General features: G+C 37.0%; 2 protein-coding genes across 3 annotated transcripts in view; one reads left to right on the top strand and one right to left on the bottom strand.

Annotated features, from left to right (window-relative positions):
- Window positions 1-5,822: 5,822 nt before the first annotated feature.
- The window catches only part of LOC140800940 (eIF-2-alpha kinase GCN2-like), a 38,644-nt gene continuing 16,544 nt past the window's right edge, over window positions 5,823-27,922 (top strand). For both annotated transcript variants that reach the window (XM_073155876.1, XM_073155875.1), the window contains exons 1-8: window positions 5,823-6,276; window positions 6,405-6,467; window positions 15,004-15,045; window positions 15,144-15,207; window positions 15,302-15,425; window positions 23,073-23,127; window positions 23,319-23,434; window positions 23,898-24,085. In XM_073155876.1, coding sequence (XP_073011977.1) covers window positions 15,019-15,045; window positions 15,144-15,207; window positions 15,302-15,425; window positions 23,073-23,127; window positions 23,319-23,434; window positions 23,898-24,085 — 574 coding nt within the window. In that variant the 5' untranslated portion in view covers window positions 5,823-6,276; window positions 6,405-6,467; window positions 15,004-15,018. The remainder of the gene's footprint in view (window positions 6,277-6,404; window positions 6,468-15,003; window positions 15,046-15,143; window positions 15,208-15,301; window positions 15,426-23,072; window positions 23,128-23,318; window positions 23,435-23,897; window positions 24,086-27,922) is intronic.
- LOC140801158 (uncharacterized) lies at window positions 9,012-11,572 on the bottom strand. Its single transcript, XM_073156161.1, has 2 exons — window positions 10,698-11,572; window positions 9,012-9,522 (listed from the first exon to the last, which is right to left on the bottom strand). Exons 1-2 carry the CDS (start codon window positions 11,570-11,572, stop codon window positions 9,012-9,014), a joined length of 1,386 nt encoding a protein of 461 aa, XP_073012262.1.

Here is a 27,922-nt window from a genome sequence, read left to right as displayed (position 1 = left end):
TATGATATATTGTGCCACTTTAGCTTGAGGGGTTTCTAAATATTGTACATAAGATTCTACATAATCAACAACACTTGAAATATGTTCATTATCACAATAAGGTTGGACACACAAGTTTGTCAGCACATCACCTTCATTAGTGAGATGGATCAATAGAATTAAAGATAGGAAATTCTTCTTGAAGATTGTGATCTATTTTCTCATTTAAAGATGAATCAATACAATCAATAACATTTGATGTGACAATATTACCATGATCATGTACAGGAGAATCAACCTCACTGTCGGGTACATACGGTCAATTTAAGTCGAAGGGCTAATCAATGGGATGATTGAGAAGAGACAATCCTTCTGCCCCTAAAGTATCCAAATTAATATCGGTAGGATTTGGAATATTTGAAACAATAGGCAGCTACTCATTCATCGAACTTTTCATATGGATTGTCCTAAAAGAACATTAATAACATGACGATGTTAAATATTAAGAAAACCCATAGCTAAATTATGATATTCGTAACTAAATTTGTAGTTCAATTACAAAATTCATAACTAAATTTGTGGTACAATTATGAAATTCATAGTTCAATTATAAATTTAGCTACTATATTCGTAGTTCAATTACAAAATTCATAGCTAAATTCATACTTCAATTACAAAATTCGTAGTTGAACTAATAGTTCAATTTTGAAATTCATAATTCAGTTGCAAAATTCATAGCTAAATTCGTATTTTAATTACGAAATTCATAGTTGAACTAATAGTTCAATTTCGAAATTCATAGTTCAATTGCAAAATTCATAGCTAAATTCGTACTTCAATTCTGAAATTCGTAGTTGAACTAATAGTTCAATTTTAAAATTCATAGCTAAATTCATAATTCAATTGCAAAATTCATAGCTAAATTCATAGTTCAATTACGAATTTTGTAGCTAAATTACGAATGTCGTCATTAAAGTACAACATATGTTAATCAATAATGACTTTTATATTCAATGTCGTCATTAAAGTAAGTAAAAGTAATTTCCCTATATATGTTCAATATAATCACGAACATAAAAATATCAACTCACCCGGATAAATCCTTCTCTTTTCTCGTTCCAAAAATTTGTATAGCTCGACAAAATAACAGTAACAGATCATACATCTCTACAACATCACTATCTTCGAAGATATTGACAAATATATTGTGGTTGTTCGAAGGAAATAGGAACTTCAAAGAGACTTCAAACTCACCTAGAGAGATTCGTATTACTTTGGAGAACTTCGACTTCAGATCCAACAAACTATATTGTCTGCTTATACTTCTGTGAATGATATAATCGCCCTCATAGTACAAAATCTCTTCTTATCGTCCAAAATAATAGCACCATTATAGTGAAACAAAATCCTCATATTACGATAAGATAGATGTTCCATTCTTATGAATATAATGAAGATAAGTTCCTAAATGCACAAATTAGAAAAGGAAGAAGCAGCTCAATACGTTCCTACAATGTCTAGTCAATCAACTTCACGTAAAAAATATTAATTTGTTTGTTTGCTATTTGTCTGCGGCATTTAATGCAATACTCGAGTACAAGAAGGGCAAAGTTGGAATAAAAATATAGAAAATACCTCAAATGTAAGGGAAACCGAAAATGACCCTAGGCTGCCAAATCGAAAACCAAGTGAGTTTTCGGTGCAAATAACATTTGTAAATTTGATAATAGCAATTTGGGCGATAATTTGAGGAGAATATTTTACTTTACTTTTAATAATGCATCAGGCCTTGGTATAGCTGTGCGAGCTCTTCTTGATTAATAAAGGTAGGAATTTTGAGACGGACCTACCCAAGCCTGTAGTGAATGTCAGTAAGATTATTTAACTAATTAGTGATAGGAATATTGTGCTTATGATTATTTACTTTTTTTATCAAGGTAGACTCCATACCTTATGAGGATGATCCTGTGGCATAGTTGCAGCTAGTATCAAAAAGTGGTTCAGGCAAGTGAAACTTTATAATATAGGAGTAGTGTAGATAATGAAATAACTTACCACATCATGACATTTATAGCATATATGTGCATATATTTTCTTATTGTTATTATTGCACGTCATGCATGGTAATTTTATTTTTGTTCGGTAAGATTTCGCATACCATAATTTATATATAGGTCCTAGTATGTTGATCACAAACAATTAGGTAGCCGTTTCGCCAAGCAATGGGTGATTTACTATCGATCGACGAGAGTCATACCCTTTAGGGTGTTTAAGATAGAGAGAGAAGAATAGGATGACGTAGACCTAGCGGTACCCGATGATGTAGTGTGAGGGGATCCGTGAGTGATGACTTATGTTTTCCGCATAGTAGTGCAATGATGTGGAGCCGAAGCTCGGATGGTAGTATCAATATGTGATAATGACCTATGTGATGGCTTATGACTAAAGCCTTTAGTTTGTGGTAGCGGACAATTGGTCATGCTATTCGCCAAGTGATGAGCTAGCTATTCTACCGCTAGGATCTACCCTCCCTTAGGGGTATGCGTGTGGTCGGGTAAGAGATGATGATGTGGCCTACAGGCGTAGCTCTGCAAGAACCTAAGTTACAAACTTGGTAGTCTGAGAGGATGCATGTTATGTGGTGTAGCATTGACATAGCATGTGGGCGGAGCTCGGTGTGAGCTCGAGTTTGAGGACTAGATAGTCCGGATTGATGTTGTTTTGGACCAGATCTAGAATGATCCGTCCGTAGGATGATTATGAAAATTTAGGTGGAGGTAGCCTCGTGAGATAGGGTTCTAATGGCTTTGGTTTCACTAAATCGGAGGTCCGGATAAAAAGATAAAAATAAAAGAGTGGAGATAGGTTAGAGAGAGCAAAATGGTAATTTCTGACGTTGTGGCGGTTGTCGGAGGGTGGTGGACGGCTGTATTGTAGGGTGGCTACTGGAGATAGGAGGTGGCTAAGGTTTGAATGCTTGAAAGGGATCTATGGTTATGTTCTACTCCAATGAAGATAAAAATAATCTAATGGCTAAAGTAAAAAAGATACAGACGAAAATAATAACTGGCTAAACTTAGATTCATTCAATTCAATTTCATTCAATAATTATCAATACATATCCACTCCTATTTATAGGAGTAAAAATTCATAGCGGATCGGATCCATATGCGGATTATCCGATTTATTTGAAATTCAAACAACAAGATAAAGCTAGCTAACTAACTAAATTAGCCTTCTTTATCTTTATCAGAATACCAAAGTTGTAGATCTGGAGGTTGGCGATCTTATCTAGCTAGTTTGATATTATTCAAATATCTATAGAATATTTTATGAATATTTTCCTAAAACTACGCAGAGCTGAATTTAACTAATTAAATAAAATCCTAACCTTCTAACTAAACCAAATAAGCAAATAAGATAATTATACTCAATCCATTGAGCCCGATCTCTCCTTGATGTGATCCGATCTGACTCAGTTCGCATCAGAGGCATGGTAGGTTATTGATTGCATTAGAAATGTGTTTTAGTCTATAACAATTAAATATTTGTAGATTTTGCTAATACTAGGTACTTGTTACTTATTGTGACTCTTCTTGAATGTCAAATGCATTTTCCAATTTTTTGTTGTAATATTAGTATTGTTAAACTGAAGAAAGTAGTCTTTCTATCTTGTCATCCATGTGACCAACCAAAACTTCTACTCATTTTGATGAACCTAATGCTTTGAGGCCTGATGAATCTACAGCATTACAACATCCTCCGATTGAGAAGCAATGGGACGTTTGAATTCTTTTCTCTTTAGTTTTTTTCAGATTCTATTTCTTTCTTTTTCTACAAATCGGTTCATGAAAGTAATATCATTGATTTTTTTAAGTTGTTCAACGCAAGAGGTCCCACAGAGATTTTTTACATATGTTGGAGTACCTATTGTGTATAATATTAGGCATTTTCTTTGTCTTGGTCTGTATTTAACTAAATAATTTGGTATTACAATGACAAATAGATGATAATAGGTAATAAGAAATTAATAGTGCGGAGGGCAGGGGGAGGAAGGGAGGCGCCTTGTGCAAATGTATATAACAGTTAGTACATGACTTTGCTTGTTTTGGGCCTCAAAGATGGAGAGTCCACATCAAGGTCAATAGGAAGAATTATTAAACCACATTTGTCAATATCCTGTTTGTAATATTCTTTATCACAAATAGCAAAATATCAGTGGGACAACCAAGATTTAAGTCATTCGTGGAGTTTTATCATGCTGCTGCAATTAAATTCTTTCTACCTTTATGACATACTTGGCCAAGGAGCATCTCATATATTTAGGGACTAAGAATAATCTCAGGGAGTTTGCTTCATTGTTTATTACCTGATTACCTCCGATGATAGACATAATCTCTCTAACAAATGAACCATAAATAAGGACACACAATCACTATGCCAATGTGGCTCTCTGATGGTAACCTTATTTTCTATGATTTTTTATATTATTTTTGATATCTGTATACATGCCTCATTGTTCTCAACCGACTATGTCTAACTTATGAGCAAATAACGGATTTAGAGGTTAGCTAGAAATTTTAAAAATTTAAATTAATTCTAACATAAAATGATCTCGGCGTCAAGTTGTTTGAACGTCGTAGACGAGTGTTCGAACACTTCCTCAAATTCCCAATATGTACAGTTTGGGCATTGAACTGGCTACCAGTAGATGACGTTCAAACACCCTTAGATGAAGGTGCTCTCAGACTGCGACATTCGAATGTCGTTGGTGGGCGTTTGATGAAGACCGTTCTCGAGTTGTGGCGTTTGAACTTCATTAGTTGGGTGTTTGAATGCCTCGATGAAGGCTGTTCTTATATTGTGCATTTGAATGCCATTAGCCAAATGTTCGACCACACAAGCCTGATGCATACTAAAAGTTCTCTAAAAATAATAAATAACTAATGCTACGATAAATATGTTCAATCAAGTGAACCCAATCTCTCTCGTGAGATGACTGGATTAGGCCTTGATCACATCATAGGACATAGAAAATTTCTCTTTTATGCGAGATAAAAATTACTAATAAATTTTTTACGCTCTAAACTTCAAGAAAAATAGATTTTTTTATTATTTGCATGTGTTTGTTAATTTTAATTAGTAATAATCTGTTAAGAATATTTTGTTAAAAATTAACCATAATAATAATTCTAAAAGAATTAAAAGTAACATTTGAGTGGCAATTATAATGTTTTAAATAACATAATGATAATTATGATATTTTGAATGTTTTAGTGGCAATTATGTATAAAACCCTAATTTTTATCCAGATTGTGGTTACTATCATAATTATGATTTGGCCTTTCGCATGTTAGCATAATAAATTACGATTTAGTTAATGCAGATATAGGGTTCAACTGAGCCAGGTTTATTGACTGGCCACGTGTGAATTTATTTTAAGGATATGCTCCTACTAGTTGGGTTCCGAATCCATACAAGTCTACCCCATTTCCCAATGTGGACGCACATCGTTTATTCTTGTCGATCCTACGGAAGCTATGTTAATTAGCACTCCAATTAAATTAAATTACTCTAAAAAAGGAAAATTTTCAAATAACATACCAACATTTTCCAATTAACACCTCTTCTTTGAGGATTTTATAAATATATCTCTTTTTTTTTCTATAGTATTGAATAACCCTATCCTATCCCACCAAAGAATAATGTCTATATTAGTATTCTAATATAATATTTTTCGATTAATATCAAAATGGTTGGGAGGTACCATATAAAAAATTATATTAAAAAGGAGGGGTTAGATTACAAAATCTTTAAATATGAGATGTTAATCGAAAAACAATGAAAATAGAGTGTTAATGGAAAAGTCACTCGGCGGAGGAGCCTAACGAGAAGAGGAACAAGGGCTTTCCCCGCTTCCTACCTATAAATTCGAAATCGTCCTCCTGCTAAAATAGAAAGGTCCCGCTCCCTTCGTCTCAGTAGAAAGCCAGCGTCGCTCTCTGTTTAGGGTCTGATCCCATCTCCGGAGGCGAAAGAGAAGAACACTCTCAGGCCAAAGAGAACCTATTTTTTTTTTCCTTAAATGGAGGGAAAGAAAGAAATCTGGAATCCCGCGATGCCCAGCTATAAAAGCTTGGGAAACCCCCTCCGCCGGGGGCACTGGACTTTTCTTCTCTACCTCCTCCTCCTTCCCCTACTCTTTCCCTTTCTTCTTCCTCATCTTAATATTCTTCTTCGTCCTTCACCGTCGGAAGTGCAATAATCGGTTTTGGCCGTCGGAGTGTCGTCGACCCTGTGAGTGCTCTTCCACATCCTACAGTTTATTTCAGTTTAACTGAGTAATTTTGACTCAAATTCATTTGAAGAGGTGCTTTTTTCTTGTCATCATAATTAATATAATTTTATTCTTTGTTTGTCTTTAGGAAATTTTATCTTTCACCATGAGCAGCAAAAAGAAGGAAGAAACATGCTTAAATGACCCGGAGGTAGTAGATCTGTCACCTTGATATTAGTTTGAACTTTGAAGCTTGAACTTAAATTAAATTCTGGCTTTCTGTTTGTAGTTTACAGAATCATGTGCTTTATTAAGTTTTATATTTATATTGATGTTTAAACATCTATACTTTTTTTCTATATAAATGTTCTCGCAACTTCAACCCGTAGAATAAATTCATACATCCTTAATTTTCAACTTTAGTATTTTATCTAGAAAGAAAGGCGGATAGTTGTATACACTACTGGCAGCAACCGCCATGACATTTTCATGGAATATGTTATCCTTAGGTGCACTACTATGCATATCGAGAAGAGCTATACATTTGCACACTTCTCATTAGTGGAGGATCTCATTGTGACATGAAGTCTTATGCCAAACTTGTCCACGAGGAGTACTATTGATGCAAAACGTGGTGGAGAAAGATGAAGAGAAAATAAGAAGGAAAGGAATGGGGTTTCACACTTCCACCCTAAGAAAATAGTTTCACACCAAAATTCTTCAGAGAATAAAATTACATAAACTTTCATTAAGTTCCAAAGAAAATATAACGGATCTATATATAGACCTACAATGGAATTAAGCAAAAACCACCATACATAGGAAATAAACAAAAGATATCCTAAATAAATCAAAATCAGAACCAGATCTCTATAGGAGGGATCATCAACTATCGGCGCCCCCTGTGCTGGTACACATGCCATCACGTCCTATCAGTGATGTCCGCATCATTCTCCCTGAGTGGGAGAGAAGTCAACTCCGTCGAGTGTGCTGCTTTGCTGCTCTCATACTGCTCTAAGGTATCAGGGTGATGCTCCTCTAAATCGCGACGATCAAGCCATGTGTCATCAGATGTAGGTCGTCCTTTTCAACGTATTAGATACCGTTGGGATCCATCTTCTCTAGTTGAAATAATTTTGTAATCTAAAATTTTATCAATTTTGTCTGCTGTGTTAGGTGGAATATTGGGAAGTGGAGGTAAAGAGGGTCTCTCATAAATAGGCTCATGGGTAGGCTCAGTGTCTAGTGGATTATCTGTGGTAAAATCTGAACATTTATAAGCTATTAGATCCTCAATATTAAAAGTAGAACTGATGCTGAAATCACTAGGGAGATCTAGAACATAAGCATTATCATTAATTTTCTTGCGAATTTTAAAAGTTCCGGCACTTCGTGCATGCAAGTTTTTGACAATTCCAGGTGGGAACCGTTCTAGATGTATTCGGACCATCACAAAGTCTCCAACATTAAATTTTTTGAATCTCCTTAGATCAGCTCGAATTTTATAATTAGTATTATTTTGAGTAATTCTATTATTGATTTCTTTATGCAAGTCATGAATATGTGATGCGAATGCAGATGCAGACTCAGACAACCTATGATAATGGGACATAGGAATGAGATCTATAGGTTGTCTAGGTTTGTAACCATATACTACTTCAGTTGGACTCAGACCTATGGATCTATTAATAGAATTATTATATGCAAATTCAGCAGTTGGCAGTTTTTGATCCCAGTCTCTTAGATTCTCGCCGACAAGAGTTCTCAGTAGGTTACCTAAGCTCCTATTGACTACTTCAGTTTGCTCGTCAGTTTGTGGGTGGAAAGCGGTTGAATACTGAAGCTTAGTTCTCATCTTATGCCATAGGGTTTTCTAAAAATAGCTAGTGAATTTTACATCCCTATCTGATACAATAGTTTTTGGTAGCTCGTGCAACTTAACAATTTCGTCAAAATAAATTTTAGCAACTCGAGAGGCGTCAAAAGTTCGAGAACAAGGTATAAAGTGGGGCCATCTTTGAAAATCAATCCACCACCACAAAAACAGAATCATGCTTTCAGGTGGTCTTTGGAAGTCCAAGTACGAAGTCCATACTAACATCTTGCCAAGGACAACTAGGAATAGGTAAAGGCGTGTATAATCCTGTATTTTGCTTTCACTGCTTAGCGAGTTGACATGCATGATATCGACTAATAAGTCTCATAACATCTCTCTTTAAGCTTGGCCAGAATAATCGATGCTCCGTAGCTTCAATAGTTTTCGCGTGCCCAAAATGTCCAGCTAAACCCCCAGCATGCAATTCCCAAATTAAAAATTCCCTTAACGAGGTGCTGGGAATAGATAACTTTCGAGACTTAAATAGATAGCCATCCTGCAAGATGAAACCATCTATTTCTTGAGTCGCTCCATCGCTTAATAAATTGTAACTTCTTGAAAATCTAGACATGATTCATATTCCGTTTTGATTTTAGCAAACCCTATTACTTCTGCATTCATCCTTGAAAGAAGAATCATGCAACAACTCAGTACAACAGCCGCTTTGTTGTCTGCTCCAGACTTATGTCGCAAGGTGTACGTATAGTCCTAGAAAAATTCAACCCACCTGCCGTGTCTAGCGTTAAGCTTCTTCTGGGAGTTAAGGTAGCGAAGAGCTTCATGGTTAGAGAAGATTACAAATTCTTGAGGAAACAAATAATGTCTCCAGTAGTGCAGAGATTGAACCACAACATAAAATTCCTTATCATAAGTGGTATATCATTGTCTAGCTTCATTCAACTTTTCACTAAAGTAGGTAATCAGATGACCTTCTTGGCTCAGGATTCCCCTTATACCAACTCCAGAAGCGTCACAAGTGACCTCGAAAACTTTAGTAAAATCGGGGAGTCGCATGACAGGGGCTTCCACCATTTTCTTTTTGATTTCAGTGAAAGCTTTAGTAGCACTTGCTGACCACTTAAATTTACCTTTCTTGAGGCATTCTGTTATTGGAGCCATAATGGTACTAAACCCTTTGATGAACCGACGATAGAAGGTAGCGAGTCCATGAAAACTTCTCACGTCTCTTATGGTACGGGGTTCAGGCCACTCTTTAATAGCTTTGACCTTATCGGGGTCGCAGACACTCCTTCGAGATGAGACAATAAAACCCAAGAAAACAACTTTGTTTGTCAGAAACGTACATTTCTTAGGGTTTGCATACAGTTGCTCTCTCCTCAAGACAGCGCAGACTTGACGAAGATGATCTATATGTTGCTCCCGAGATCGACTATAGATAAGGATGTCATCAAAGTATACGACTAAAAATTGTCCCATAAAAGGTCGTAATATTTGAGTCATCACTCTCATGAAAGTACTCGGAGCATTAGTCAAACCAAAAAGCATAACCGTCCATTCATATAACCCATCTTTTATTTTAAACGCAGTCTTCCATTCATCGCCAGGGCGTATACGAATTTGGTGATAACCACTTTTTAAATCTATCTTTGAAAAGATCGTGGCCCCTGCCATCATGTCCAGCATGTCATCCAAACGAGGAACGGGAAAACGGTATTTTACCGTTATTCGATTAATAGCGCGGCTGTCGACGCACATGCACTAGGTTCCATCTTTCTTTGGCATTAACAATGCGGGAACTGTGCAAGGACTTAGGCTTTCCTTCAAAAAGCTTTTTCTCAATAATTCGTCAACTTGTCGTTTGAGTTCAGCATGTTCGGTTAGGTTAAGTCTGTAATGAGGCAAGTTAGGAAGAGATGCACCTGGGACGAAATCGATAGCATGTTGAATCTCTCATTGGTGGCAATTCATCCGGTAGATTCTCTGAAAAGACATCCAAGAATTCCTCAATCACAGCAGTGGCTTCAAAAAGAATCGATTCACTAGGCTCGTTTAGAATTTCTCGAACAACAAGAATCAGAATAGGAGTTCCTTTACTTATCTCGCGTTCAATGCTTCTCGCACTAATCAAGCTGACTTTACTGTTCAAGTGGATGGGATCAGTCTTCTTTTCCATCTTACCACCTCTAGGCTACGAGGGAAGAATTTTGATTTTCTTACCCTCGTGTTCAAACATGCAGATATTTGAATGGCCATAAATATGCACATCATTATCAAATAGCCAAGCAAGGATAATTTGATCCGCATCCATGGTTAATACATCACACCAGATTTTAAGTCGTGAATTCAATTGGAACCAAACAACGCTCTTTTATATTCAGCGTGGTTGAATTGATCCACGAAACCTTGTAAGGATTAGGATGGGAAACTACTCTCAGGTTTAGTTTTGAAATAATGGTGGAAGATACGGCATTTATACAGCTGCCACTATCCACAATTACTTTACAATTTTTACCTCCAATTTTTGTGAACGTGTGGAAAATGGAGCTGCGTCTCCAATCATCATTGACTTTAGGTTGAGAGAGGGCACATCTAACAACATGTAACCTGGTGGAGTCTATGTGCCTCAGGCATCCTAGGGTATTTTCTTCCTCTTCATCCTCAAAATCTCCTTCACCGTCTACATGGTGAACATATCCATCAAAATCTTGTTCAGAGTCTTCTTCGAAGGGTTTCTCAATTAAACTTATTTTATACGGGCTCGCACAATTTGCAGCAACATGTCCATAGCCTTGACACTTGTAGCATTTGACCCAAGGATTAACCTTAGAAAAGTCTTTCTCGACGCTCTTATCCTTGTATTCTACCCTGGATTGTGAAGGGCTAGGGGTAGATCGGTTAAAAGATTGATTGGTAGTTTTGGCTTGATGAGGACCTGTGGAGGATTTATGAATTTGTGGTCTTGTTTTACAATTTCTTGAGATGTGGTTAGGTCTAGACTCTTCTAAGTCTTGAACTAAGCTGTAGGCCTTTACCAAAGTATCAATATTACGGGCAAAAAGTTCACTCCTCAATTCTTCACGTAGGCCAGCCCTAAATCTGGACAAGATTTTCATAGGGGTTTCTGATTCGATTACGCTACACCGAACAAGCAATTCATCAAAGGCTGCAACGTAATCCTTAGCTGACTTACTCCCTTGGGTAAGTCGGTTCCATCTGTCTAGAAGTTTAGGGTAATAAGAAGGTGGAAGATATTTACATTTTAGTTCATTTTTCATGTCAACCCAAATTTCAATTAGAAGCTCACCCCTAATCTCACGAAGAGTCTCAATATTGGTCCAGTATTGATTCGCTTTCCCAGTCAATTTCATGGCAGCAAATCTGACTTTACGGATTTCCGACATATCATACCATTTAAAGTAACGATCCATGTCTTTGATCCAATCTAAGAAGTGCTGCGGATCTAGATGACCATCAAACATCGGAGCATCAATTTTAATACTTCAAAGGTACCGTTTATCAGGATCTCGTTCATTCCCTTGAAAGTGTTGACGAGGTAAAGGAGTGGGAGATTCACTATGCTCAAGGTCAAGGCGGTGATTATTTTGAGGAGCAGTGTGCTCACGGGGTCTTTCTACCCTATATAGTCGTTCATCGGTCACCCGTTGATACCCAAGCAAAGTATCCTGAGTATCCCTGACTTGTTGAGCTAAGGTACCTAGTTGTCCCATAATATCGTCGAACTTTTTAATAAGTTCGGGATCCATACTGCTACTGCTGGACTCACTAGAATCACTGAGGAGATAAGCTTTACCTCTAGGTGTTGGCATACACTAATATGCAATGAGTGAGTTATGTATTACTTTATTTTTTTATTTTATTTTTTATATTTTATGCTTGCTAATTTAAACAAAATTAAATAGTGTTCTAACCTAATGGAATGTAGACGTCTCCTAAATTTAATCCAATTCAAATGTCTTGATCTAAATGATATGAGATGATATGCTATGTAGTCAACAAAATCTTAAAAATGAATACTTAATTGAATTTAGATTTTCTATTCAGGAGATTCAAAGACTAATGTCAAGATTTAATGGTTTTTAAACAAAAGTCACATTTCATAAATGCCAAATCCGTTAAATTTCTTTCCAAAAATTAACATAATACTAATATTCTATTCGGCATAGTTCATTTCTTAATATCAAGACTAAAGCATATAAGGTTTCTATATAATCTCTCCCTCACTATATGTGGACAATAGGAATTGATAAAAGTTTAGAGATGATACTAGAAAAGAATGGCCCAAAAATATTTAATACATTGAAAAGAGCATGTACCTGACCATCTGAGAAAAAAAAAAGAATTGAAATTGATTAATTTGTTTTCACCCTTCTTCTTCCTCCCCTCTTCGCCCACAATGTGTTGTTGTACATGTCCTTTCCGTCAGCACTAGGGAGTGGTCAGTAGCAATATCGGTGATGTCGGCAGCAAAGTCTGAGACAGTGGAGATATCGGACGGTCCAGCAGTGATGGTCGTAGTCAGAGCTACGATAGGGAACGAAGCACGGGAGATCACGGCACGGGCGTCGGCGTCGGCGTCGTTAGTGATGGCTGCAGGCGTCAAAGGAATGGCGTCGGTGAAGAACGTAGTCGTCAGAGGTGGAGGAGGTGGGCTGTCGAGAAACCCTGGTAGCGGTGCCGAGGCAGTGTCGTCGTGGAGGCGTCGAGGCGGGGTGGGGCAGGGCAGAATCGGTGCAGCGTCGTCGGGTGGCGTCGTCGGGGCGGGGCAGAACCGGGGTGGCGTCGTCGGGTGGAGCGACGGCGTCGGGGCTGCGCTGAACTGGGGCAGCGTTGGGGCAGCAGCGACGGGAAAGGGCTAGGGCTTGGTGTGAGGTGAGGGGGAGGTTGGGGATGAAGTTGGGTAATGGGTTGAGTGGTTATGATTAACGGGTTGCGGGTTTAGTCTAACAGGGTTTGGGTTTTGGACTAAGGGATTTTGGGTTTAGGTTTGATGGGTTTAATGGGTTTAATAAGATTGGGTTGAGTTGGAAGTGTGAGGGTTAATGGGTTTGGATTTGGAGCTGATTTGAAGGGGTTGGTTTCAAGTTAGGGAGGGAATTCGAAAATTAGAAATATTGGAGGGAGAAAAATTAGGAAAGATAGGATTTGTTGGGATGTTGAGAAGAAATAGGAAATTTGGTAGGAAGTTTAGGGAAAGAAGGAATTGGTTGGGATTTAATAGAAATTAAGAGCCAAAAATGAAAATTTTCGAAAATTTGAAACACTGAATTTTTTTTTTTTTTACAGCAAAAGAGACGTGCTGTTTTCTCTCCTTTTTTTCAATCTAAAAAAAATAATAATAAAGATGGAATATTAGATCACTAAATAATGCAACAACAATTATTTTTTGAAGGATTTGGGATCTTACGCGGTGGTGATTCCGCTATGACAAGAGATTCTTTTTGTTTCTCGTCGACGGTAATTTTCTTACTTGTCGTACGCCAGATTTTTTGACGTTCCGGTGTTCGTGGAGCGATTGGTCGTGCGAAGAATAAATGTGGAGCGACGTAGAACTCGGGAGGAGGGGCGTCCATAAACTAGGATCCTTCGCTCTGATACCAAAATGATGTAAAACGTGGTGGAGAAAGATGAAGAGAAAATAAGAAGGAAAGGAACGGGGTTTCACACCTCCACACTAAGAAAATGGTTTCACACCAAAATTCTTCAGAGAATAAAATCACATAAACTTTCATTAAATTCTAAAGAAAATATAACGGGTCTATATATAGACCTACAATAGAATTAAGAAAAAAATACTCTACATAGGAAATAAACAAAAGTCACCCTAAATAAATCAAAATTAGAAACAGATCCCTATAAGAGGGATCATCAACTGTCGACGCCCCCTGCGCTAGTACATACGCCATCGTGTCCTATCAGTGATGTCCGCATCAACTATCCCATTGAGTTTGCACTAATCAGTTTGGTTTCCCTGTTCATGTGATCCAATACTGAGTCTCATTTTGTTCATGTGCATTTCTATGATTCCATCTGATTTCTTGAATTAATACAGTTGCATTTCAATATTCCTTGTTATATATTTCCAAACCATCTTTAACAAGGTAAGGTTATTGCTGGCTCTCTTTTCATATTAGTCTTATCTTGCTTTCTTTTTGTGGGATGATTGGATTTATATCTGTTGATGTATTACTATTGTACCCCAAGAAATATTCGACCATTACCCATTTGCTTGCATGCTGATGTTGGATTTTGGTTCAATTATCAACTCTCATTAGTTATACACAGAAGATCAGCACTTAGTGGCAAAAACAGATCCTCTGCAGACGTGACTGCAGCAAGTTCCTGCAGTCTTGGGTACTTGGCAGCCCTGAATTTCTTTAAGAATAGTTAACATATTTTTGTAACTATTTTACTTTTGATTACTATGTGGTCTGATAGCCAACTTAGGCCTGCCAAATAACCTGACTGAAGGAATTTTCTGTAGTCTCTAGCTCAAGCATCAAGCTTGTTTTGAAATTAATTTCAAGCATAGGATTGATATTCAGAGTCCGACTCATTTAATTTCTGGTAGAGCTTAATTTTAAGCCAATTTCCAATCACGCAAAGACAAGGCTTGGCGATAATTGTGATGAACTCAAATCACGCTTGGCTAGATCTTGTTTGTTCATGATTTTTGTGCAGTTGAATGTAATTCAAACTTAATTCATCAAATTTAAGTTGAATAAGAGGTCGAAAGAGTTCAAGCTTGAATTAGATCAACCTTGTATTACAATTTAAAACTTTATGGTGTATTGAGCAGAACTTTCCCAGAGTTATTATAGTAGAATGAGTCAAAGTAGAAGCATTTAATATGTAGTGCTTGCCTAACCAATAATTTATTTATACTATGCAGAAGTAGAAGCTTGAGATGGCTAGCAGTGATGATCATGATGAGGTATGATATATTGATCTACTTTAAAAATAGAATGTTTTCTCTTTTATAGATGAGCCTAACTGTTTCTCACCCATATAACATTGCATGACAACATTTAGTACGAGGATCCAGAGTATTTTGGTTCTCGATATTTCAAAGATTTCAATGAGATCTCAGAGATCGGTGAGGAACTGATCATACTAACCTGTAAGTTATCATTCCCTACATATTTTTTGCATTTTTGTGCTAACTTTTTATTCTTTCTTTTCTATTGCAGGCCATGGCGGTTTTGGAGTTGTCTTTTCATGTCAACACAAATTGGATGAAAAAATGTATGCAATCAAAAAGATTCGTCTGAGCAGTGCTGATGTTGATGATATCAGTAACAAGGAGATAATCAGGTAAGTTCTTTTTTTTTTCCAAACCTTTCTTCTTAAACTGTCACTTATTTTTCCATTCATGCAATCAAAGGGAGTGAAGGTTCACATATATCACATGCATTTTGAAGCAAATATGGGCATTCAAAAGGCTTAGTCAGATACGGGAACTTCACATGAATATTGGAGTATTACAGGCTGCTAATCAGTGGCAGATAACGGTAGATAATGTCGTCACTGTTAGACATGCACCTATGGTGATACTTGCTTGATCTAATGAGAATGGGGCTCAAGTAGGCCATGTTATCGATGTTGTGCCTCATCCTAGGGCTTATTCATAGAACATTTAGGTGGCATTTGGTTGTGGAATAACTTCCAAACTAGTTTAGCTATATTCATTTCTTAAACTTGTATAAGAAAGCTTATACTAAGGTTCTAAAACTCGGTATCGCAATTGGCCATCCAAAAAAACAATAAGTATCGGTCGTATCAGCCGCCCGTTTAGGATCGGACTATTTTTTAATCATATAAATTCTAAATATTAATTAAAAATACAGAAAAATTTCTAAAAATTTAGAAAAATGATAAGAAAATTACATAAACTTATTCAAAACTTTGATGAGTACTGAGTTAGTTCTCCCTTTTCTTTCCCCTTCTCTTTTCCTCTCTTTCTCTATTATTGCCAAGGCAAATTTTTTTTTTTTTTAATTTTCTTTCCTTCTCTCTATCTTCTCTCTCTCTCTTATTGCCACAAGGCAAATTTAATTTTTTATTTCTCTCTTTCTCTCTTTCTCCCTCAATCTCTCTTTCTCTCTCTTTCTTACTGTCGCAAGGTAATTTTTTTTTCTCTAATTTTTTTCATTTATTCTCTCTCTCCTTTCTCTTTCCCTCTCAATTCTTTCCTCCCTCTCTCTCTCTCTCACTCTCCACTCTCTCTCTTGTTTTTCTATCTCACTCTTTGTTACTATAGCAGAAAATCTTCTGTAGTAACAAAGATTGAAGGAGAAAGAGACAGATAGAGAAAGAGATTGGAGAAAAGAAATAGGAAAAAGAACAGAGAAGGAGGCGCTAGAGGGAGAAAGTAGAGAGAAATAAGAGAGATAGGGCACCAGTGGGAGAAGAATTGAAAATCAATTAGAGGGAGAAGAGAGATGGTTTAAGAGAAGAGAGGAGAGCCCGTATAGAGCGGGATCAGCCGATCTAGCTGATACCTGGCTGAAACCAGTCAATAGACTAGTTTTGGCCACTCGAGATCGGCCGAAACATGGAACCATGGCTTATACACCATTTAGGCTATTATGGTGTTTGGTTGGAAACTAGTGTAGTAGCGTGATTATTAAAGTTGTTGTGAGATGAATTTCAAATTAAAGTGAAGGAGAATAGTGAAATTGCTTTGAGAATTTTTGAGTACTAATACATAAGATAAATTATTATTTTTCTTAAAACATGGTTAAAAAATATTAACACCTATTTTGATTGCAAAAATTACTATTTTAGCCTGTGAATGACATGTTATACCTAATTTTCTGAAAACATGGTTAAGAACATTAAAACTATAGTTTTCCCTTTAAGCTTGGTTTTAACATGTTATATCCTTTTTTTTTTTCTTAGAGCATCATTACCAAATATTAACTACTGTTTTGACTGCTAAATTTACTGTTTTGCCTTTTAACCTAATTTTCATATGTTATACCCATTTTTCGTAAAACATGGTTAATAAATATTAACACCAATTTTGAGCGCTAAAATTATTATTTGACCTTTTTAACCTAGTTTGACATCTAATACTCGTTTTTCTTAAAACATGGTTAAAAATGAGAAGAGGCTTAAATTCTTGTATAGTGTAGATCTATATGAATACATGTCTGCATTGCAAGCTTATAGGTTTGCACTGCATGCTTACATCTGTAATGCATATATGTCCGTGTTGCATGCTTGTAGATCCACACTGCATACATGTCTACACTGTATGTCTATAAGTCCTCTACTGCGTTTCACGCTTGTAGGTCTGCATTGCATGCATGTCTACATTGTATGCCTGTAGGTCTGCACTGATACATGTTTGCTGCATGCTTGAATTAAGATGAAAAAGTGATCATGTTTTCTAGAATAAGAAATGGATTTATGAGATATTTTATTAAAAAGCTTATGAAGAGAGAGAGAGAGAGAGAGTGAGAGAATGATTGAAATGATTGTTGATTGAAGTGATTTCTCCCCATGTTCTATTGGGCATAACTGTGGGGATTAGGACATAAGTCCCGTTGTTTAAGGGTAATAGGTTGATGAATGAGGTGGTTTCAGAAAAAAAAGGTTAGCTGGGGTTGGGATTGCTAACGGACTCATGTGGAATGCAAATGAGCTAAAAAATGTCAAAAAAGATATATACATAGATAATCGAAAGACAGACAGATATTGAAGTGGACCAACGAATGAGTTTACCAGCCGTTTCTTTAGTATCAAACTTGTCTCTAACGCTTGGATAGAAGATCCAACCCCTTGAAGCAAGGTATGCACGAACCACTTGGGTGAGGTGGGAACCTAAGCAAACTACCAAGGGGCCGAAAACCTTCACGGAAAGTTTATTTTAAGGCACATCATGTTAGTTGCATTTGCATCGTAATCGATTAAATGATCTCGCTCCAATGGTTAAGATAATCAAAGTCTTTTTTAGCTGTAATACCCCTTCGATAAGTAGATCCCCGGTGGTTGTCAAGGTTGTCCAAAATCATTGAAGCAACTAGCTGAGCCTCACTGTGGGGACTAGCAGCTAGGCCGGTCGAGACGTAGTTGGATAGGTCGATGCCACTGCACTACCTCGATCCTTTTTAGTTTGTTTATCTCTTCCCTTTCTCGCCTTCGAAACAATCATAAAGTCATTCAACGTTAACTTATGCCCTTTTTTCCCTCTCTTTATGACCAGCAAAACTCACTCACGGGGATGGGAGTTGGGTTGGCTTCGTATCGGCTGAGGGCAAACACACTTGACTGATAGGGATAGGTACAGTTCAATCCGAGCTAATCTTTCTGAGGCCATCGATGTATTTCTTCAGTCTGATTCCCTGTACATGGGTGTGCTATAAAACAAGGAGAAGAATAGAACAAAACGAATCAATTGCTTTGACCGGTCTTTTCGAGCTTCTAGTTCTTCTAGAATACTAACATGGTTCAATGATGCTGATGGAAGGAATGAATCACTAGAGATTCATCCAACTTCGATCCCCTAAAGGCAAGTGCAGGCTATTGAATCCAAAATAGAGCTCAAAGGGCTCGTCACAATATTGCGCTTATTTGGTCTATCAGCTACTTGACCTGCTATTGACCTAATTGGGAGCTTTTCTATCTTTGTCATCGGATTGTGAGACCCTTTCGCTAGGGTCCAGATCATTCCATTGGGGGGAAAGCTAGAGTGATCTATTTATTTTTAGTACCAGTGGCATGACGGATGAAGATGGGGAGTGAAGGGCTCATAAGTCGGGCAGCAGTGTTCTCACTTCTAGGAAGACAATAATCTGCAAAGGGAGCAGCAGAAAAAGGGGGTGCTTCTTCCCCTCTCTACAATGCAGGTTTTAAGAATATGCGAAGATCTACAACTAAACACGAATCATCAATTCTTTTGACCATTCGTTTTGAGCTTCACATTCTCTTAGAAATACTAACGAGGTTCAATGATGCTGATGAAGGGAACCAGCTAAAAGGCTCTCAAAGGCAGGTGCATAGCATTGGAAGAAGAATAGGATAAGACTGTGTGTGAATCCCAACGTTAGAGCTCCTTTCCATTCTCTTTCTATAAAGAGCTACTCAACCTATTTGGAAAGAGCTACTCGTCAACCGATGATATTGGTAATTTTTTGGTTGAAAGCCTTTCAATTTCAGAGATCACTTATCTTAGGCCAAGACCGATTGAATAAAAAAAACCACTCATTCTTCGGCGGGATGGGATCAACTGGCCATCAATATCTTTACAAAAAGGAAAAAATGACAATTAATTCAAGCCATGAACAAAGGGGATTGATTGAGAAGTAGAGCTAAGCGATTTATTGAATGAAAGGCAAGAATGAATAGACTGATATCTTGCCCCAGCTCAAAAGGCAAGGGGGAAGATCATTAATAAAAGAAGACATGGATAGATGGACTACTTACTAGAAGAAAAAGGAAAGGAATTCTTTGCTTACTAATAAAGTAGAAATGCAAGTAACTAGTCCGTTGGACCTTAAAAGAAAGACGAAAGCATGAGAATTGAGAACCAACATGTGAGTGGCCCATAAATTCACTCCCTTTTTTTGGACTCACACTAAAGCTCTTGTTCTCGCACGCCATTACCCCCATTTTACTTTGAAAGATGGTCGCAGACTCAAAAATATGTTCATGGACATGTAGGGGAAGAAAATGTGGTATCTAGTACCAAATGAGGCTAAGAAGAAGATAGCGTGGCGGAAGAGAGCAAGTACGAGCGATGAAAGCGGAAGATGGGATATGAATAAAAGATAAAACAAAAAAATGAAAGATAAGAGCTGCTAGCAAGCAGAAGCGTGAAACTAAGCGAGCAAGTCAAGTATAAGCAATTGATGAATTGATTGGACTTTGTTGACACCGAGGGAGAAGCAGAAAGCAGTGGGAGGGGGATATATTATGAAACTTATTCATTTGATTTACCATTTGAGAGATTGAGATTAACGTCTCCAGAAGACTAAAGGGAGATATTCGAAATGGAGGGGTATAGAAGATCAGATCTACTATGAAAAGAGAATAAGTTGACATGATATACCAAAATAAAGATTTACATAGATAAAAAAATAGAAAAAATGAGTGCCCTAAAACGAAAAAGAAATAGGGGCTTTAATAGAAAAGATATTTTGGCAATAGACGACGGCTAAAGATTTACCAACAGAAATAGGTCTTGTAATGGCTTGAATTTGAACAAGTCTTGCAATGAATAAGGGCCTATCTAGGGGACTAATGTAACCAAGCAAGGGAAGCTGCGGAAGAAGCAAAAAGCCAAGCACCGAAATGTGCAGAAGAATAAGCAGCGACTGAGTGTCCTACTGAACAAGCAAGGGTAGAGTGCCAATGCGCTCAAGCTGTTGCAGCCTTAGCTTACTAATGCGTACTCCTTTTCTTGCTTACCTTGAATCACACACCTAAAAACTCAAGTTTTAGGCAAGAAAAATAAGGCCATGAAGAGGGTCTTTTACAATTTTCAGTTGCAGTTGACAAAAGAGTAGGCAGTGGGGAGTATTGAATCCAAAGAGTTCGTTACATGGGATTCACTCATAGCAAAGAAGCTATGGATGACCCTTAGCAGAAGAAGAAGAGCTAAAGCTAACATCATTAGGACTTTCATACTACAATACCTTATGTGCCCACTAGTACTGAACACAAAGAACTTTTACGTATTTTTCAGTTGAATGAATTTCTCGACATTGAATTCCAATCTTAAGGATTCGGTACTAGCGCTCCTCCTATCCTACTTCTTGGCTTAGCATAGTTCGCATACCTGATTGGCTGGCTTATAGCGCTATGCACTTGCCTTATGCTATACACTTGCCTTATGCTATACACTTTTATTTATTAAGATGAGATCAAATATTTCCTTATCTATTGCCTTTAATGATACTTGCTGATAAAATATAGAAAAAGATTAACTATAGATAGGGCGCACCACAGAGATTGATTGCACAGTTGATTAAAGTGACCAATAGTGATTAAGATATAGATTGTGAGCACACACTAAAGGAAGGCGATATAGACAGATGACAACTCGACCTCTGCCAGCCATCCCTTACTAGCTTGACTGACTGAGACCAAGGGCTTCTTATTAACAACAAAGACAAACCCTCTTTTGATCGATTGAAAGAGGACTTGAAGGGACAATACACGATCGATGGAATGTACACGACCAATATTGACCACTTGTGGGAGTTGAGACCAGGCGGGATATTACTATTTCATTTTTGAAATTCTTTATTCTTATTCAATTTCATTTACTCCTTCAACTGAAAGAGAAAGTGAAACCAAAACTTAAACCGAAAATCAATGATGAACTTCCTTACGTGTGCCTATTTCCATATTTACCATGGCTACTTCAATTGATTGACTTCGCTAGCCAAGCCTTGAAAGATTCGTTATAGTTTGATTGAACAAGTGATTGAAGACCGATGGCCGTGCCGGGAAGTTGTAGTTGTCGATCGCTTGTTGTGGTCTCGCAAACTTACAGTCTATCATAACTTACCATTTGATGCCACTGCTTTGCTCACTTTATTCTCTGCCTCAAATCTTTGTGAGGTAGGTTCTCTATGGTTCGGTGACCAAAGCCAAATTGTGGAGGATGGTTACGATTCCTAGTAGAACCTACTGATCAAAGAGCGATAGGTTGAAGATGGTTGATTAACACAAAACTAAGATAGTTCTATAGCCTTCTTTTGTTTTTAAGCGCAAAAAGACAATTTCTTATAATTTTTAAGCCCAAAAAAGCAAGTCAAAAGGGATGCGTCAAAGCAAGACAATACTATGGCCTTCTTTGAAGCATCAAAACTAAAGGACTAAGGCACTCCAGCTTTGATGCTGGAGTTTGGCGGCTTTGAAGTGAAGCTGCGAGCTTTGCGTCGAAAAGCGAAGTGAGCCTTGCTAGTGTGCTCATATTTCGGTTATCCTACCTTTTTCTTGTGTCTACCTCAATTTGAAGCGGTGGAGGGCGCACAACCCCTTCTCCGCTCCTTTCTTGAGCCTTGCACACTAAGTTCTGATATTCTGTCCTGCAGAAAGAAAGTGCATTCTCTAGCCTTTGAAAGAGTCATATTATTGTCATATCAAAGGCTGGAAAAAAGCCTACGTGCCAGAGTACGCAACAAAGGGAATGAAGGCTTCAAAGACTTAGGTCTGGGTAGGTTCAATCAAACAAAGCAGGAGATTGAAAGACAAAATAGGCTCGCTCATTCATCCCGTTATCTTTGGTAAAATAATAGTGGTGTCATCATTACTTTTGATCTGACATAAATGAGTGGTCTTTAAACTAGAATAAGAAGTTGGTTTAATAGATATTCTATTTAAAAAAAATTACAAGGAGATAGAGGAAGAGAAGGGTTGAAAAGATAGTTGATTAAAGTGATATCTTTTTAAGGGCAAAATGGTAGTTTTGTTTTCTTATTAGATTGAAATAACTTGGTGGTATAAAGTAATTCTAGGGAGAAGTATTAGTATTGAGATAAACACTTGTTTGGTTACTTTACTAATATAAAACCCATTAAATTGATGGGCTTTGAGGGTGAACATGAGTTTTGGCGTCATTCTACCATTTTGGGCTTGCTTTTGTCCAAGATGGACAATTTAAGCTTTTAGAATTGGTAAGTTAACAATACATATGAGTATATGGGATGTATTTGCTGTTCTTAGTTTATTCAGAACATTATGGAGATAGATAGATAGATATCTCTTGCTTCGATTCTTTCCTTTTATGATGAATGCTTAATGCACTTAGCTATGTTTCTTGCATATCTACATTTGGTAAGATCCGCCTTAGTCTGGTAAGCTAAACATGAGTGTTAGTTCCCTAACACTATTTGCTTTCTCTTCTTATGGGTTCTCAGTACACTTACCTATTTTTGGTGTCATCTTTTAAAGTATGCTTCAATACCTTAGATATATTCATGTATTATCATATGATATATTTCTCAGGGAGGTGATTATCCATTCATCCTTGAACCATCAGCATATTGTACGATACCACCAGGTGACATATCATAGAAACCTAATCTAAATTTTGAATGAAGATGAATTATATAACAAGAATACTTCACGATTGATCAATCGAGACGTTTGCTTTGAGGCTGAAATTTTATCTCTTTATGTATGGAAGTTAGGGTTCTTGTATGCTTCTAACTATTTTTACTGGCTTAATAATGATTTATATGCGTGAAACAGGCATGGATAGAATCGGGTGTTGCCTATGAAAGCAACAGTTCATGCGGAACCCTATTAGAAGCTGAACAAGCTGAGGACTCAATATATTTACACATTCAAATGGAATGTTGTATAAGGTAATTTACCTTTACTAAATTCATAGTGTATATAACCAAGTATTCGCAAGACATTCTACTAAAGGTTTATTAGTTAAATGATATATTATGACTCATGATCATTTTAGCACAATCCTCTGTACAAATTGGATAATATTTTATAGCATTAAATTATCCAAGTAAACAACAAGCCATTTTTAACAAATACATTGAGTTGTTGCAAGGAGTATAGTGAACACAACAAATACAGAAAAGGTTAAAAGAATTCAAGGAGAAAGGGACATTGTATTATTGTAAAACTTTTTTAACAATATCCTAGAATATGTGAATAGATAGATGTATCCTACCAATTTTAGAAAATAAATTTTACATTTGTGGTTTATACTGTTGGACAACCTTATTAATTCAGTTTATTGTTCAAGCATTCTCATAGAATTATTTCACTAGTATTTATTTGTTTCTCAATATCTTTTGTGTTTCAAAGGACTCTAAAGGACATGCTTGGTCCAGAAAACAGTCCTTTGGGCGAGGAAGTAGCATGGCGTGTGTTCTACCAAATTCTAAAAGGACTGGAGCATATACATCATCATGGCATCATTCATGGTGATCTCACCCCGAGTAATATTTTCCTTGATGCTAATGACAATGTAAAGATTGGCGACTTTGGTCTAGGTAAGTGCTACCATGCATTTATATTTTGATTATCTGTTATTTTGTGACCTTAGAAGTAGTTTGAACTGATTACAAGAATAAGTTTTATTGTTCTTTTTTTATAGTTTCTATATCTACTCTTCTTTATTTTATAAGGACTCAGATGTTTAATATTCTTTTCTCCATAAAAACCAAATTGTTACTATATCACCCCAAATATTTGAGTTGTCTGCTGCTTAATCTTGTTGGACAAGTATTAGATCTATGCAAATGGGTTACTATATTTGCCCTCCAATGATTATGTCTTAATAGTCTATTAGTCTTCCAGCTTGAAGATTTTCTCCACCGTGAAGTACTTTTTGAAGGATTTCTCTTGTGCTGCGTGCACCTACATAAAGTAAATAGTGTGCTTTTGCATGTGGAGAGGCAAGAAAATATTAAGTTTATTAGTTGGTAAGAAAAGAGAAAAGAAAAAAGAAGAAGAGGCTATAGCCTCAGAACCTGACAAAGTCCAGATTTACAGGGAGCAAGGAGATTTTATAAATGAAGTAAACAACTGATCTTATGTTGTGGGTACATTCCACCTATGTGGGCCATTACATTAAGCCTCAATCAGTGCAAGTGTTTGTCTGTCTTATAATGCTTTTCTTTTGTCCAAAAGTGCCTCGATATGTCTCTAAAGCTGTAACTAGTGCATTTGAATGTTTTATTTGGCAGCTTATGCAAAGATTTGTTCAATCCTACTTGAGAACAACTTGGTTTTTTTTCATTGCCAAATACATGCTATTTTACACTTTTCCATGATGACATCTGCCTCTACTTAATCTATGAACATGTGGGATATCTGGTTGAAGAAAAATTGGACCACCTTTGGTATAAGATAGAACTTAAAGTGGAGGTTGTTGCTTATTGCATGAAGTTATACAGTATGCTCGAAATAAAATCTTACTTTAAATAGTAAGAATAGAGAAAGTTTATATGACTGGAGAAGAGGTGAGAGAAGACCACTTGAGCGAACCAAATGGAGTTGCACACAAAAGTATAATATTTAATTTACACTCAGAAATATAATATTTAATGTGATCATATAAAAAGTATGAATTATAAGACGAATAAAAATATGAATGAACCCATTCCCCTGAGTTTAAGCAAATTGACTGAAATCTCTCATCCTCATGATATACCTTGCTAGAGTATTTTCTTATTGCATTAGTTATTTATTTTTATTAAAATAAATTTTCTGTAGGCAGCGTTTGAACGCAGAAGGGGGCACGTTCGAACGCCTTTGCGATCGCCTGCATCAGTTTGCAAAAACAGAGAACACGAAATGTGCGTTCAAAGGCAGTCGGGCACGTTCGAACGCCCACGTGCGAACGCCTGCATTAGTTCGCATCCACAGAGAATGTCTTTTGTGCATTCGAATGCGGTCGACTCCGTTCGAACGCGATCGACCCCGTTTGAATGCGATCGGCGGGAGTCCACTAGAATTAGAGTTAATAATTATTATTTTGGCTTGTTGGCCAGCCTCTATAAAGGTGTGGATGACAGCCAAAATCATTATGATGAATGAATATTGGTTTCTATCATCCTCTATCCTCTCTCTAGTCTCTCTACTCTAATCTCCCTCCTCCTTTACCAACTAGCCATCTCTACTGTTGGCAAGATCTCATCTAACTTCTAATCTCCCTCGTTTGTCGAGTCCTCCCTTCTCCTTGGGATCTCGACCACTTCTTTCCCTTCGTCTTTATTCCTTAAACAATATCAATTATCCACCCTCATCTTTATTATCATCCATAATCCTAACATCCACTCCACCCGTCACCACCACCATCATCCCCACTCTGTCGTGTTTTTGCCCCAGTTGTAGTTCAAATCTGTGAAGGGCGTAAATACGAAAAACGTAGATTAGGAAGTTATGGATCGATCAGCCTTAGTTTCGTAATTTTCTGACTGCAGGAAAATATTTGGTGAATATTTTCCTTCGGTTGCGCGGACTGCTTCCTGCAATCAATCCAGATTTTGAAGGGATCGTTTCGTAACCTATCGCCTCATGCTAAGAGAATTCACCACTGGTGAATCGCAAAGTGGACACCGTTCGGATTTGACAACAATTCCGATGGAGAAGGAAAGAAGAAGAAAAAGAGAAGGAAGAAGGGGGTTAGGGTAAGTGAAAGAAAGGGATCTAGGGTTTTTATTTATATGGGGGGTTTTGATTTCGATTTGGAATCAATTGAGTCGGTCGAGAAACTCGCTGCCACTCTTCTTGTCGCATAATAGTGAAGGGGAGGGAAGGGGGTGCATGTGCAGTCACGTGCACCCTCTATTTTCTTTATTATTACAATTATTCCTAACAAAAAAAATTTCGTCGAAATTAAAACCAACGTAATAAAAGGATAAGGTAATACCACAATAATCACTATGTAGATTGAGGAAGTAGCTTTAGATGTTTCTCTCGTATTTTATCTTCACACTCCTAAGTTGCTTATTTCGGCTTGTGCTTTTTCATAAGATTTTCACGAATATAATTACCTTGTTGCATCTTTACGATTTCTACATATTGCTCCTTATAAGATAAATTTTCTCGGATTTCGAAAGGTTCGAAGTCAATCACATGATCAACACTAGGCATATATTTTCTCTAGACACATGAAAAACATTATTGATCTTGGCCAACCTAAATAGCAATGCTACTTGATATGCCACATCTCTAATCTGCTCTAGCACCTCAAAAGATCTAAATAAATGAGGACTCAACTTGCCTTTCTTACTAAACTTGATCAATCCTTTCTAATGTGACACTTTGAGAAAAACCATGCCTTCCAACTGAAACTCTAGATTTTTTCTTCGACTATCTACATAATTTTTTTGATGACTTTGAGTTGTTAGAAGTTTTTCTTTAATTTTGATAATCTTCTGTGGCATTTAGTACCAGATCTAGACTCAACAATTGTCTCTCACCAACCTCATAGCAACAAAGCGGAGATCTACATTTCCTACCATACATTGCCTCATAAGGTGCTAATCTTAAACTAGAATGATAGTTATTATTGTAAAAGAACTCCATGAGGGAAGATGGTCATCCCAATTTTCTTTTCACTCCAAGGAATACGCTTGCAGCATATTTTTGAGGGTTTGGATAGTTCTCTTGGATTGTAAATTGGTTTACGGGTGATGAACTAAGTTAAATTTCAATTGTGTTTTGATAGCTGAATGTAGACTCCGCTAGAAATTAGAAACAAACTGACTGCATATGATTGTTCACTTTTGATGTGATGTCATCTTTATCTCTAAGTGTTTGAAATTCTCAATTATGCATTGATGACAAGTGAGTGCTGCTAAGCTTCCCTCTGATAATTTTCTGTTCAAAGCAACTGTGACCACATTCGCCTTCTCTGGATGATAATTGATGCTGACATCATAATCCTTGATCAGCTCTAGCCACAAGTTAAATTCTTTCTAGATGAAGATATATTTGAGGCTTTTGTGATCAGTGAAAATCGTACAAGATTCTCTATAAAGATAGAGACGTTAAATCTTTAGTGCAAAAACCACCACAGCCAATTTAAGGTCATGAGTAGGGTAATTTTTCTCATGAATCTTAAGTTGGGCTATCATCTTCTCGTGCTGCATCGATACACAACCCAAACCTTGACGAGATGCATCATTGTAAATCATGAAGTTTCTTCCTTTATTTTTTTTATTATGCATAATGATGATTAGCTGTGGATCTTCTCGTCCTTACTTCATCAACCTACTCTCTTGCCTCTTGGTTCCCCTATTCATTTATCCTTTACCTGCAAACCATCGTCTCCACCCTCTGCTTCTTTGTTCACTTTTGTTCCTCTCGCCATCGTCAGT

Source organism: Typha latifolia, chromosome 14 (assembly GCF_019914945.1).
Source record: "Typha latifolia isolate L0001 chromosome 14, TyphaL0001v2, whole genome shotgun sequence".
NCBI lineage: Eukaryota > Viridiplantae > Streptophyta > Magnoliopsida > Poales > Typhaceae > Typha > Typha latifolia.
The sequence above is the reverse complement of the archived record's forward strand: the minus strand, read 5'-3'. Positions and strand labels throughout refer to the sequence as shown.